The 14,758-nt window shown below is 48.2% G+C and overlaps 1 protein-coding gene across 1 annotated transcript in view; it reads left to right on the forward strand.

Annotated features, from left to right (window-relative positions):
• CUL3 (cullin 3) overlaps positions 1 to 14,758 on the forward strand; it is a 580,651-nt gene that overhangs the window by 242,447 nt on the left and 323,446 nt on the right. Inside the window, exon 7 of the mRNA XM_078665956.1 lies at positions 258 to 403. Coding sequence (XP_078522082.1) covers positions 258 to 403 — 146 coding nt within the window. The remainder of the gene's footprint in view (positions 1 to 257; positions 404 to 14,758) is intronic.

The raw sequence follows: 14,758 nt of genomic DNA on the forward strand, positions 1-14,758 counted from the left end.
AGCCAAAGAAGGTTCTGTGACGAGATCTGGGAATTCACAGGAACCCACCTCTATTTCAGGATTATAGTTCCAGTCTAAAGGATTTTGAATACAATGTTTGCTACAGTAAAAATATGTAAATATGTAAGGATTTAACTTCAAAATGTGCAGTTGAGCAGTGATTCTACAGTGAAGCATGTTCATTGTTTTCATATGGCTATATCATGTAAAGAGAAAGTTTACATAAACATTTAATATTTTATTTCCATTTCTTGTAGACCTTGCTTGCATGTACAAATTATTTAGCAGAGTACCGAATGGTTTGAAGACAATGTGTGAGTGCATGAGTTCATATTTAAGAGAACAAGGCAAAGCACTTGTATCTGAAGAGGGAGAAGGAAAGAACCCAGTGGATTACATCCAGGTATGTTGAGCATGTAATAAACGTTGTGGTCTCCTTGAACCCAATCAAGTTTCAGTAATATTTAAGAACAATAGCAGTTCCATCCATACCTCCAAATATTTTTATATAAAGTGATAGAAGGGTTGACGCCCAAGAACAATTGCCATGGTTATTTATGTTTAGCTAGATGATGTTTTTACCTTCATATTTTGTTCTTTTACTCAAATGTATGAACTATTTATCTGATAGACATCTAATCGCAGATTCTTTACCTGTGAAATTCCAGCTGTCAGGCTGGATCCGGAAGATTTTTGATAGCAGTACCGCTGTGTGCCAATAGGTGGCGTCGGTTGACTCCGTATGACGTTGTAGGCATCTGGTTTGTCGTCATGACGTCCGTGTCGTCTATATAGGCGCCTCCACGGCGTGCAGACGTCAGTGCTTTTCGCGCCAGCCATCCCAGATTCTTCGAAGAGAACTACACCCATTACTTTTTGACAGACTTTTTTTTTACTTTTGTCGAGTTCTTTTGGTGTGAAGGTGTGTCCAGCAAGAAGAGCCGTGGGTGCAAGCCGTGCACACCTGTCAGCGCAAATTGTCGGCCATGGACTCCCACCTGGTGTCTGGTACCTGGAGGAAGATCCGAGCACCGCTCCCGGGGCGAAATTCTTCTTGCTCCCAGTCGATGTCCTCACGATCTGGTAAGAAGCACAAGAAGTTGAAGTGTTCAGAACGCCTGCCTGGGTCGGTTCCGCGTTTCCCTCTATTTCATTAAAAGAATTCTATGACGCCATGTGCACCATATTTGGGCGGCCTGACCCTGCCAACGCTTTTTCGGGCACCGCAGGCTCAATAGGAGACCCCGTGGGTTCTGAGACTCCTGCTCTGGCCCACCTCTTGGATCTGTTCCTGGATCTGGACTGGCTCTGGTCATACCACTCCGACCTTCCCCTGGCGCCGCGTCCAACGATGAGAACCTCAGCGCCTCCCATTGTCATTCTAGATGACACGCAGCCGATTGGGCGTCCACCAGCGTGCTAGACACTCTGCCCTAGTATGAATGGCTGGGGATGGATGATGATTGGGAGGGGCAGCAGGATCCCTTTGAAAGCTCACAACCAAATCAGGAACTGGACTTGTATGAGGACCTGGGTGATGCCAGGGGCCTGGACACCTCTCTAGATCCTGGCATGCGGTCTCCCTCTAACCTGGCTATGGAGGAGGGGGGCTTCTTTTGCAATTGTGGTGCGTAGGGCGGCGGATGTCTTCGACCTGCAGCTTCCTACAGTGGCAGTCAAGACTGTCTTGATGGATTTCTTGCAGCGTGGTGTCTTTACCTAGGAACACTTGCCGCCTTTTAACGAGGCCTTGAACACGTTCTACTGGGCACCTGGTCCAAGCCCAGCACAGGCGCTCCTGTGAATAGAACTATTGCACCGCCTCTGCACCGGGCAACCCAGCTTTCCTCTCCACCCATCCCATCCTACAGAGAATGGTGGTCCAAGCATCAAATTCCTGCGGCGTGTTCCCTTCCGCACCCCCGGATAGGGGTTCCAAAAAGGTGGACAGCTTTTGTAAGATCTTTTATTCCATCTGCCTAGCATTGCGGTTGGTAATCACTGCATGCCTCTTGGGCCATTATTTCCATTCGCTATGGGATACGGTTATGCAATTGCTGCCAAGAGTCTCGGAGGAGGACTGAGCTCTTTTCTCCCAAGCAGTTGCAGACGGGAGAGATGCAGGGAAGTTTGCCATACTATGTGGCTCAAGCATGACAGACTTGCTAGGCAGATCAAATTCCTCAATGGTGGCTTAGGCACCACGCCTGGCTGAGGCCGTCTGGCTTTTCATGGGATGTCCAAGCTAACCTTCTTGACATGCCCTTTTGAAGGCTCCCGTCTCTTTGGAGAAAAGGCAGATACAGCGGTTTAGCGCTTCAAGAACTTGCATGCTACAGCCAAGTTCCTAGGCCTCACCGTGTAATACAGGACTGTGTCACCCTTTCACCCTTTAAGGAAGGGGTTTCCAACCGCGACAACCCTATTCCAGCCAGAGGACTCCGCAAGTCCAGCATCCTTGTTGGCCATGGATGCAGTTCGCCCTGACCTCGTGGGTCAGGAGGCCAGAAGTCTGGTCAAGCCACAAACCCTTCCTCCACCGCAAAACCTTCCTGGACTAATCCCTCCAGATCTTGGCCGTCCAGTTGGTGGCAGGATACGCCATCACCTTCCCACTGGCAAAATGTCACTTTGGACAGGTGGGTGTTACAAATGGTCTGAAGGGGCTACTCCCTCCCCTTCAAGACTATCCCTCCCTCCATGCCTCCAACTTACAGTTGGCTGATGGAGGATCACTTTGCCCCACTCCGCGAGAATGTCAAGACTCTCTTGGCCAATGGAGCTAAAGAGGGTTCCCGGGCCATAAATAGGCCGTGGTTGCTATTCCAGCTATTTTGTAGTTCCAAAAAAGGACATAGGCCTACGTCCTATCCTCGACCCCCGAGCCCACTACACTTCCTCAAAAAAGAGTCGTTCAAGATGCTCACCCTTGCTCAGGTCCTGTCTGCCCTGTAACCGGGAGACTGGATGGTTGCATTGGAGTTGCAGGACGCCTGTTTCCATATCCCAGTCCTGACAGCCCGTCGCCGCTACCTTCTATATACGGTGGATCAAGAGCACTTTCAGTTTACCATTCTCCCCTTCGGCCTCACCAGTGCCCCTCGGGTGTTCACAAAAGTCACACCTGAATCTCTCTCAGACCCTCCCTTTGATCTGAGCAGTTCTGGACACAGTGCCGTTTCGGGCTTATCCTCCCGAGCGGCCAGTCCAGGATATTCAGGCTATGATACCAATATTTCAGCCTCTATCCTGGAATTTGGTGAGAAGGACTCTGAGGCTGTTGGTCCGCATGGCCTCCTGCATCTTGCTTGTGGAACATGCCAGATGGCACATGCAGGCTCTGCATTGGGATTTCAAGTTCCAGTGGGCACAGCATCGGCAAAATCTCAAGTACCTGCTTCAGATATCGAAGAGCACCGTGAACAACCTGCGATGGTGGCGGACAAAACGCAATTGAGTCAGAGGTCTCATAGTAGTGACGGATGCGTCTGTTCTGGGATGGGGCGGCCATCTGGGAGAGGTGGAGATCAGAGGACTCTGGTCTCCCGCAGAAACCAGGCTTCAGATCAACCGTCTGGAGCTTTGTGCGATTCGATTGGCACTGAAAGCCTTCCTACCATCTCTGAAGGGACGGCTAGTTCAAGTGTTCACAGACAACACTACGGCCATGTGGTATTGCAACCAACAGGGCGGGGTGTAGTTCTCATCCAGGGGATACTCATCAATAGTCATAATCTATGAATAATAATGTGCGGGATCCCTGAGTGTGTGTGTGTGTGTGTGTGTGTGTGTGTGTGTGTGTGTGTGTGTGTATATATATATATACTGGAGGCTGGCGGAAGAACTCGGAGCATGCAATTTTGACCCCATTACCGGATGACGACAAGAACAGTGCATTCTGGAACTTGGAGGCGCCATTGGTGTAAGGCGCGCCAGAACTGAGTCAGGTGTTGGATCATACTCACCTGGGGGGCAGCAGCTCATTAGTTAAGAGAGAGGGCGGGATATTTAAATCGAGCTGTGACGCCCTGCTCTCACACAGACACGCAAGCGGCGCTGACGAGGCGAGATGCCGAAATGCATACGCCGCAAGAACGTTGTGCCTGTTCACCTCTGCAAGAGCGGCTAAATAAAGTCTCCCTTTCTAATCCTCAAGTGGGTCTCGCTTCTTTCGTGTGGAGAAGGTGTTGGATATATATTTTTTTTTTTTCTTCTTTTTTTTACCTACTGGCGGTCGCCAGTAGGTAGTTACAGTTAGGATTGTTTTCCATAGGGAAATCGCAACATTCTATGGGAATAACTTTGGCGCCGGTTGAGGAATCTTCCTGAAATGTTCCTTAACTTTGCCTCGCGGCGCTCCGCTCCTTCCCTGAAAGTTTGGGGGGGATTCGTCAAGCGGGGGCCGAGATAAAAGGGGGGTCCCAAAACGTGTTTTCCCCATGTAATTTCCATAGGGCGGTTGGACTCACTTTTAGCCCGAACGGCTGAATGGTTGTCCACCAAACTTGGCAAAATTGTAGGGACTGGTAGCCCGATGTGCCTTTGCTATGTCTCAAGATATGTGCTCCAGTGGTTTTTACGAAAATTAACTTTGAAAAAATATATATTGGGCTACATTGGGCTATATATATGTTAGAGCCCAAATGTAGCCCAATGTAGCCCAATGTAGCCCAAAGATGGCCACCAGAGACAAAAAAAAACAAATGTAGCCCAACTATAGCCCAATGACAGAATGTCCCAGAGTGTTCTAAAGAACAACTAGAGCGCTAACAGTCTTACTTATGACAAAAGTATGGCACACCTGAAGTCATCTTGATTGGAATAAAGTGGTAACACTTAATACATTTAATTTGAAAAGGAACAAAATGAGGGGTTTCATTTTGCCATAGAAATTTTATATATATATATATATATATTCACTGAAAAAACCATAGGTTACACACCAGTTATAGTTAGGAATTAGCATTTAAAAAACCTCTGAAATTCACTGAAAAAACCATAGGTTTCACACCAGTTATAGTTAGCTGGAAATTTTACTCGCATAAAACCATTGAAATTCCCACGTTATAGTTAGTTGGACTCACTATAACTTGCACGTCTGCAATGCACTGCTGATGACGTCACATATTACATCACTCATGCATATATTTAAATATTTAAACATTACTCGCTAATATATGTATTCACTAAGATACACTTAATAAGCCAGTTAACCAATCAATGTTTTTTTTAAAAACACTGAAAAAAACCATAGGTTTCAGGCCTTATATGGTTAGGAATTAGCATTTAAAAAACCTTTGAAATTCACTGAAAAAAACCATAGGTTTCAGGCCTTATATAGTTAGGAATTAGCATTTTAAAAACCTTTGAAATTCACTGAAAAAACCATAGGTTTCAGGCCTTATATAGTTAGGAATCAGCATTTAAAAAACCTTTGAAATTCACTGAAAAAACCATAGGTTTCAGGAGTTATATAGTTAGGAATTCGTTTTTAAAAAACCTTTGAAATTCACTCAAAAAACTATAAGTTTTAGTGGTGTTATAGTTAGCTGGACATTTTACTCATACAAAACCAATGAAATTGCTCCTATATAGTTAGTTGTACTAACTATATTTCGCGCACCCGCAATCCACTGCTGATGATGTCACATATTAGATCATTCATGACATGGTCAGTGACATCACTGATGACATCTCAAATGACATCACTGATGACATCATCCACGTGACAATCACATACACCTTTTCATACACTATTACAATTTTTCATCACTGTTTGTAAAATACAGAGTATCATATTTAAATCCATTGTCACAGCAATACAAGTATATAAAAATCCACTCAGTGATTCATAGATGTATACACACATCTAATCACTTACATATGGATTCACTCATACATGCTGTCAATGAACAATAGAACACTATCAAAAATACGTATACATCTATATCGACATTAAACAACAGCACGCATATTAAGTCATCCTACTCACTTATGCAAACAATGGATCATACTTACATATTTACTTAGCAAAACACTTATACAAACCCTCTTCTTCTATTCATTTAGATAGTAAGTCATACTTAGTGAATTATAAAATCATTATTACAAGTATACAGTTATCCATACAGTCACTCACACAATCATTGTGTCTTATGTATACTTATTTATATAAAACTGACACATACACTGCCTTTTATTTTTCTAGTTTGTTGGACCTGTACCTTTGAGAAATATATTTGCTCATCACCACACCCATAAAGAGATTCCCTCACCCAAACTGTTAGAACATGTAGTTGTAACTTCATATATCTACTGAATCAACTATTCACACATCTTTGGACAGTCACACACCCCCCACCGAACCACACACACTTTCACACTCCCATACAAATACTCAGTTAACTAATCAATAACTAATATAGACTTTCACATAGCAAGTAACCAACTGTAGAATCAGTTTACACAACAACTGACAAAGTGATAGACATTCACACAGTTTAGTCACTATCCACTATATTTAGTGAGCCATTATAAATTGGTCAAGTAAACAGTCAATTACACTGCTACTAAATCCTCCATCCAAATATTTATTTATATATATCCACTCATTCTTCAATGTAAATTGCTATATATATAATGCATATGTAAATAACGAAGCAAACCACATTCACTGTATGATGTCATCAGTGATGTCATCAGTGATGTAATTTGAGATGTCATCAGTGATGTCACTGACCATGTCATGAATGATCTAATATGTGACATCATCAGCAGTGGATTGCGGGTGCGAGAAATATAGTTAGTACAACTAAATATATAGGAGCAATTTCATTGGTTTTGTATGAGTAAAATGTCCAGCTAACTATAACACCACTAAAACTTAGTTTTTTGAGTGAATTTCAAAGGTTTTTTTAAAAACTAATTCCTAACTATATAACTCCTGAAACCTATGGTTTTTTCAGTGAATATATATATATATATATATATCTCCCCAAAATGGCAAAGATGCTGAAATTACATAGGTTTGCATAGTAGCACCTATACTCTCCCAACCCCTAAGGAAGAAAGAGAGCAGTAAACATTTGTCAAACAACAATGCTTTATTGCCATAGAAAAACCTGCATTTGCCAGTAGGCTGCAGCAGAGTATAAAGAAACAAAGAAAACTAACACCATGCCTTTAAGACCTGTAGGCGACCCCCTGCTCCCATGATGCACCACAGGTGGCAGTTAGGTCAGTTCTTTTTTTCGGCTCCTTCTGAGAGGATCCTGGAGCTTGAGCTCTTCAGTTTTTTCACTAAAACTGATTTTGAAGAAAAATTTTCAGAACACTCAGTGTGTATTTTGTGTCTACCATCCTCACACAATCCTGACCAGTGCCATCATTGCCAGAAGTTCTCCAGGCGGACCCTGCACGACAGGGAACACATTAAACTGCATGCTCTGCTGGAAAAATACAAGAGTCATCAGGTGGGTGGCCATGTAGGCCCCAGGACATAATCTTCCAGCAAGCAATGTCAAAAGCGGCGACGTTCCACCTCTCCGAACCCTAGGAAGAGAAAGGGGACGAGAGATTCACTGTCGACGTCGCCGTTGAAGAGGCCCAGACACTCTTCAGGAACACCATCTCGACGTCGAGAGTCTCCTCTGCAAGCAAGTAAATCGGCATCGAGGCACCACACTTCGGGCTCGAAGGCTGTGGGTGCTGAGAGACACTCTCCGCCACCCTCGAGGGGGTCGGCGTCGAGAGTAGCGACGGTTAACATCTCGCCGCCGGAGGGCGTGCTGCAATCGAAAGGATCGTCGAGGTCCCATCACTCGACGTCAACACGACGGCAAGGAGGTTCACCGTCGACACGACGTCATGAAAGATCGCCGCCGACTCGACGTCATGGCAGATCACCGTCGACTCGACGCCGTAGCAAATTGACGTTGAGGTCTCCAACTCGAAGCCGAAGGTCGAGGTCCCCTCATCGCCGCAGGCGATCGGCGTCAAGGACATAGAGACCTCATTTGACGCCGCTGGTGACCCGACCTCATCACCGTAGAAATACTCAACGTTGAGAGAAGAGGTCATAGGGATTGTGGAGTCCCCGCGACAGTCAGATCCTGGGTCCAGATCATCGTCAGGAGACCGGTCATCGTCTCCAGGACTGCACATTGTGAAGATCTCACCAGAAGCATCCCCCAAACCTACGGAGGGGAGGGCCCGCAGTCTGTCACCTCTCCGTCCGCAAGGTGCAGTGTCAAATGGCCGCAGTAGTCCGGACTCTGATTACTCCCGCACGTACTCTCCATCTGGGCCCACTCCTCGGACGAGCACTCCGGCGGGACCCTCGATGTGTCCCCCTAGGAGACCAAGATCGCCTTCCAGGCCAAGGGCGCCTTCCAGACCAAGAACGCCCTCCAGACCAAGAACGCCCTCCACACGTCCAGGGGTTGTCACAGCTGCCATCATGACAGATCTCCTACATGGTCTACCTCTACGAGATCTACTGTCTGCGACTACTCTACGACCTTCTCCTCAACGCCTCCATCACGGGTGTCGCCCATAAATGACATCTCGACCTTCACAGATGTTCTGGGTAGGGGTGCAAAGAAACTCAACATCACTTTGCATACCCCGGTGGTTCCCACATCTGTCATCTTTTACACTTTGCATCACCGGACAGCTCCTAGACCGCTGCTACCACTGGTGCCTGGATTCTTTGAACCGGCGATGTCCACCTTCCTCACTCCTGCAACGGTGGGTTCTGTGCCATCCAGAATCGCCAAAAAGTACAAGGCTCCAGCAGAGGATCCCTTGTTTCTCAGGGCTGACCCACCAGCGGACTCTGTCATTGTGGCCGCAGCCATGAAGTCCCAGTCCACTTCTACCTCATCCTCTGTTCCTCCTGAGAAGGATAGCAAACAGATGGACTCATATGGGAGGAAGATGTGCAACACTTCAGCATCATCTATGAAGGTTGCGAGTGCCTCTGCCCTTCTCTGGAGATATGACAGATCTCTTTGGGGCTCCCTTACACGTTTTACCGAGAAGCTTCCCAAAGAAGGCTGGCAGGATTTCACAGAAATTCGACAAGAAAGAGGGCTCGTAGCCAATCAGGTGATGAGTGCTGCAGCGGACGCTTTGGATCTCACTGCTGATGGCTACTCCCATGGAGTCTGTTCACAACGCTCGGCCTGGCTGCCTCTCACAGGCCTCAAGCCTGATACCCAGAAGAACATTCTGAACCTCCCTTTTAATGGATCATATCTGTTTGGAGCTCACGCTGATGACGAGATGACCAAAATGAAGGCTGAGATGGACACTGTCAAGGCGGTTGGGCTGGAGAAGCGCAAGGAGGTTAAGAAACATTTCAGTCAGGGTGACAAACGTTCTTTTCAACAGAGGGTTCAAACCCCTCAATGGTCCTCCCAGAACCAACAAAGATCCCAGTTCCAACAAAGACCTCCTGGGAGAAGTAGAGGAAACAACAACAGACAACAGTCCACCTCCAAGCAACCTCCTAAGCCTTGAGTTGTTGCTTCCTCCGCAACCGTTCGCCACTCCGGTGGGAGGGAGTGTAGCTTGTCACCTGGAAGAGTGGAAAGCCATACCAAAAGGCAAATGGGGGCTGAAAATTGTGCAGCATGGTTACTTGCTGAGGTTCAAGTCTCCTCCTCCGCAAGTTCCCCCTCAAGTCAAGCGCCTTCCTCAAATCCAAAGTCAACTTTTGAAAGACGAAGTATCTACCCTTCTCGCAAAGAAAGCCATAGAGGAGGTCCCTCCCATACGAAGAAATCAAGGAGTATACTCACGCTACTTTCTAGTCCAAAAGCGGGGAGTAGCCAAAGAGTACAGATCTATCCCCAACCTGCGCCTGCTGAACAGGTTTATCAGATAGGAGAAATTTTGTATGCTAGCCCTGCACCAGATTTTTCCGCATCTTCACCAGGGAGACTGGATGTGTGCCATCGACCTGCAGGACAGTTACTTTCATATACCTGTCTCAGTAAAGCATCGAACATTTCTCAGATTTCAGATAGCCCATCATCACTACCAGTATCGAGTGCTTCCATTCGGCCTCAAATCCGCCCCACGGACATTCTCCAAGTGCATGGCGGTGGTGGCTGCCTTCCTCCGCAGACGGAAGATCTTAGTCTATCCCTACCTAGACTGGCTCCTAAAAAACTCCACACCTGTTCTGCTTCAGAGCTATCTCTCCTACTGTCTCAACCTGATGCATTCTTTGGGGTTGCAAGTCAACTACACCTTGCCATCTTTGGGGTTGCAAGTCAGTCCTCAACCCCACCCAACAAATACATTATCTGGGCGCTTCCTTGGACTCTGCAGAGGCAAGCGTGTGTCCTTCGGAGGAGAGGTTGTCATCAATGCTTCTGAAGTGCCGCACCCTGCTCGACACCCAAAGTCCTACAGCCAGACAAGTGTCGGCACTTCTGGGATCGATGGCCTCGTGCATCTACATTGTGCCCAATGCACGCCTTCACCAGAGGCCTCTGCAGCAGGCACTCGAGGACCAATGGTCTCAGAGGTCAGGCCACTCGGAAGATCGTGTCTCTTCATCAAGTAGCCAGAGACTCCATCAAATGGTGGATGAAACGTTCTCACCTGTTGCAAGGAGTTCCGTTTCATCACTCGCCTCCAACGGAGACAGTGGTCACGGATGCCTCAATGCACGGCTGAGGTGCTCATATGGACCAGCTGCAGGTACAAGGTCTCTGGTCCGAGACAGAAAGAAGGTATTATATCAACTTCTTGGAGCTTTGGGCCGTCTATCTGGCGCTGAAATCCCTGTACCCGTCTCTGCATTCCAGCCACGTTCAAGTTCAGACAGACAGCACAACAACGATGTTCTATCTGAACAAACAAGGAGGCACCAGGTCACGAGTTCTGTCTCTGAAAGCTCAATCCATTTGGCAGTGGCTTCTGGCGAGAGGTCTCTCCATCATTGCAGTTCACCTTCCAGGAATCCTGAATGTTCAGGCGGACGGCCTAAGCAGAGACTTCGTAGAAGCGCACGACTGGGTGCTCATGAAGAGGTCGTGCAGGAGGCGTTTCGACAATGGGGCGTACCAGACATAGATCTGTTCGCAGACGCGGCAAACGCGAAATGCCCCGTCTTCGCGTCCAGATTCCCCCAGCAGGGATCACGGGGGAATGCACTTTTGATCAGCTGGTCTCAGACATTGCTGTATGCTTTTCCTCCACTGCCTCTGATCCCGGCGGTGATACAGAAATTCTACAGGACTAACACCAGGATGATCCTGATAGCACGCCAGTGGTGGTACCCGGATCTCCTCAGAGGTCCCTCACCGGAGGCTGCCCTGCCGCCCAGACTTGCTGACCAAGGACGAGGGGAGGGTGTTCCACTCCAATCTACCTTCCCTTCAATTGACGGCATGGCTCCTGAGGTCATCCAGTATGGCCACCTAGACCTCTCGGCTGACTGTATGGACATTCTGAGAGAAGCGAAGAGGCCCTCAACCAGAAAGTCATATGCTTTCAAGTGGAAGAGGTTTTACATTTGGTGTATGGACAATGCTCTTGATCCGATTCAAGGTCAGAAGCAGGTAATTCTCCCACACTTATTGCATTTGGCAAGGTCAAGCCTCAAGTACCCCTCCATCGGGGTTCCCTTAGCGGCAATAACAGCCTATAGGAAGTCTCCTTCTCAGACCTCATTCTTCCTCATGCTTGTGGTCAAAGATTTCTTGGAGAGGCTTAAGAAAGTGTTTCCGCTAGTGAGGTCCCCCTCCCCTCCCTGGGAGCTTAACATCATGCTTACCAATTTGATGGGTGCTCCTTTCGAGCCTATTCATAAGGCAACTTTGCAGCACTTGACCTGGAAAGCTGCCTTTTTGGTAGCCATCACCTCAGCCCGCAGGGTGAGCGAGATCCAGGCCCTGTGTTGCAAGGAACCTTGCACAGTGTTTCATGCCAATAGAGTGGTGCTGAGAACACATCCAGGCTTCCTGCCCAAGGTGGTCTCGGATTTCCATATCAATCAGACCATCACTCTGCCTACTTTCTTCCCTCAACCAACCACTCCCCCGGAGAGGTCTTTACACTCTCTAGATCACCGGAGGGTTTTGAAGTTTTACCTGGCTAAAACTCTTCCACTTAGGAAGTCTGACCGGCTCTTTGTTAATTATGGTACAACTAATACCTGTCTGTAAGCTTCAAAAAGGTCTATTTCGAGATGGATCGTCTCCTGTATAGCTCTGTCTTACCAATGAGCTAACAAAGCTTTACAGGGCAAACATCATGCACATTCTACTAGAAGGAAAGCTTCTACAACCGCTCTCCTTCGCAACATTCCAATATCTGAGATTTGTAAGGCGGCTACATGGCGTTCAGTACATACCTTTATCCACCATTACTACCTAGATTCAGATGCACAGGCCGATGCCCAGGTGGGACAGGCCTCTTTAAGGAATTTGTTTGCATAACTGCATTATAAATGTGATGTTGATTCATATTTTTGCTGTATACTTGATTTCTCGTCCGCGAGACTTTGGGTATGGGCTTGCTAATCTATTCATAGATTATGACTATTGATGAGTATTCCCTGGATGATAAGGATTAGTTACTTACCTGTAATCCTAGTTCTCATCCAGGGGTATGCTCATCAAAGTCATAAGCGACCCACCCACCTCCTCGGACGAGCATTACTGCAAAATTATGTATGTTACTTATGGATTTACTCAGGTGTTTATACACCTCCAAAAAGAACTTACCTAGCTGCCACCTGTAGTGCATCATGGGAGTAGGGGGTCGCCTACAGGTCTTAAAGGCACGGTACCCCTACTCTAATGCCTTAAAGGCAGGGTGTCAGTTTTGCAGCGTGAATTTTTCTGGATTCACTATGCTGTGCATTATTCCGCGGTCTTGTGGTTGGGTCCGGATTCGTAGTCTTTTCTTTGGTTTTTTTTGTAGCCCAGGTGGGCGTCGGCGTCACACCTCCTTGGGTGCATTTCCGGTGACGTCGGCATGCTTCCTGCGGAAGCTCCCACTCTTGGGCGCCATCTTCAGATTCTTTTTTTCCGCGGTCAGGTCTGGATCGTTCCCGTTTGGGCTCCAGACATTTTTGGAGAAAGAAGAAAGAAAAATACAGAAATTGCAAAGAAAAGGCATCTGAAGACTCCAGGAGACTTCATCGACGAGGAGTCAGCAAAGGAGAATTCGAGATCTTCGACGAACGTCGACGAACACGCGACCAGGGAGGCCCTGAGCGCTCGATGATGGACAACACGCCGATCAAATTCTGCCGTAACTGCCACCACAAGTACGCGCAGAAGGACCAGCACCCGGTATGCAACCTTTGTCTACCGGTGGTTCACGAAAGCGAGGACTGCAACGCCTGCTCAGCCTTCGCCCCGAAGACCCTTCGTGTGAGGGAGAGACAGAGGGTAGCGCACGCCACCCTGCAGGGGAAGGCCCAGACTCAGTCCCTCTACGATCTGGGGATGTCTTCCGAGGAAGAGGACAACGCTGCCGCCGAAGACGACAGCTACACGGTCGTAGAGACCGATTGCATGAAGACTTCTGATAAGGTAGGAGACTCTCCGGCCCCCAAGAACCCGGGAGACTCTGAGTCTCGAAAAAACGAGGGCAAGGCCCCGAAAGCGCCGACGCCAAAACACCTGGCGTCCGCGAGTACTCACAGGCCCAGCAGATCCTCTGAGAAGGAGTCCCCAGCGCCGAGAGCTGTTGAACAGCAGAAGTCGTCAAAAATCGTCCCCGAAAAGGATCGATCGACGCCGAGGGAGAAGGACCCTAAACTACCGACGCCTACCAGAGACCCAAAATCCGGTTCGACGTCGAAAACTTCGGCACCGAAAAGCACGGCGCCGAGCCAACCGCCGAAAAGAGCGGCCGAACCATCCGACCGGGAACACGCGGCCGAGATGGAGAAAAAGAGAAGGCGCCTCGAGGCCGAAATGGAAAACATCTTGCAGCGGAAGAAAGAATTCGACGCAAAAATAAACCTTCACGATCCCACACAAGACCAAGCCACCAGTGGTGGAGGTGGTCGAGGAGGAAGACGAGGTCGCCGAGGAACAAGACCCGGACGTCGAGGTGGTCGACGACCAGGAAGAGGACGAGAATCCCTACGATAGTTACAACTATGGGGAGGAAGAGGACAGCAGGACGGATGAAGAGTCGGCCCCCTCTGACTTACAGGAGGTGGATTACCTAGATGTCGACACCGACAGCCCGGAGGAGGCGGGCGACACATATCCCTCGAGGCCCTCGCCGCCGGACGACATCGGGGCCTACAACTCGGTGATAAGGTCTGCCGCAGCGGCATTCAAACTCAAGCTCGACGAAGAGAAGCAGAAAGCAGACTTCCTTCTAGAGACATTGCTCCCCACACAAACAAGGAGCCAGTACCTGCCAATGCTCGACAGCGTCTTGGCTCAAGGGAAGGAAGCATTCAGGGAGCCCGCAACATGCAAGGCAGTAACTCCCAGAACAGAGAAGAAATACAAACATTCCTCAAAACACCCACCCTACATTCAGGGGACGGTCTCTGCAGACTCCATTATCACGGCCACAGCAAGGAAGAGGGCTAACGTACCCACTACTTCTGGAAAACCACCGGATAAGGAGAGCAAGAGGATGGATCTGGTGGGCAGAAGGATCGAACGGAACGCCGCGACCCACTGGCGCATGGCTAATTCCAACGCCCTGATAAACAGGCACATGTACCAGATCATGGAGGAGCTGGGGCAGTTGGTGAAGGACCTGC

This window comes from Lissotriton helveticus, chromosome 11, assembly GCF_964261635.1.
Source record: "Lissotriton helveticus chromosome 11, aLisHel1.1, whole genome shotgun sequence".
Lineage (NCBI taxonomy): Eukaryota > Metazoa > Chordata > Amphibia > Caudata > Salamandridae > Lissotriton > Lissotriton helveticus.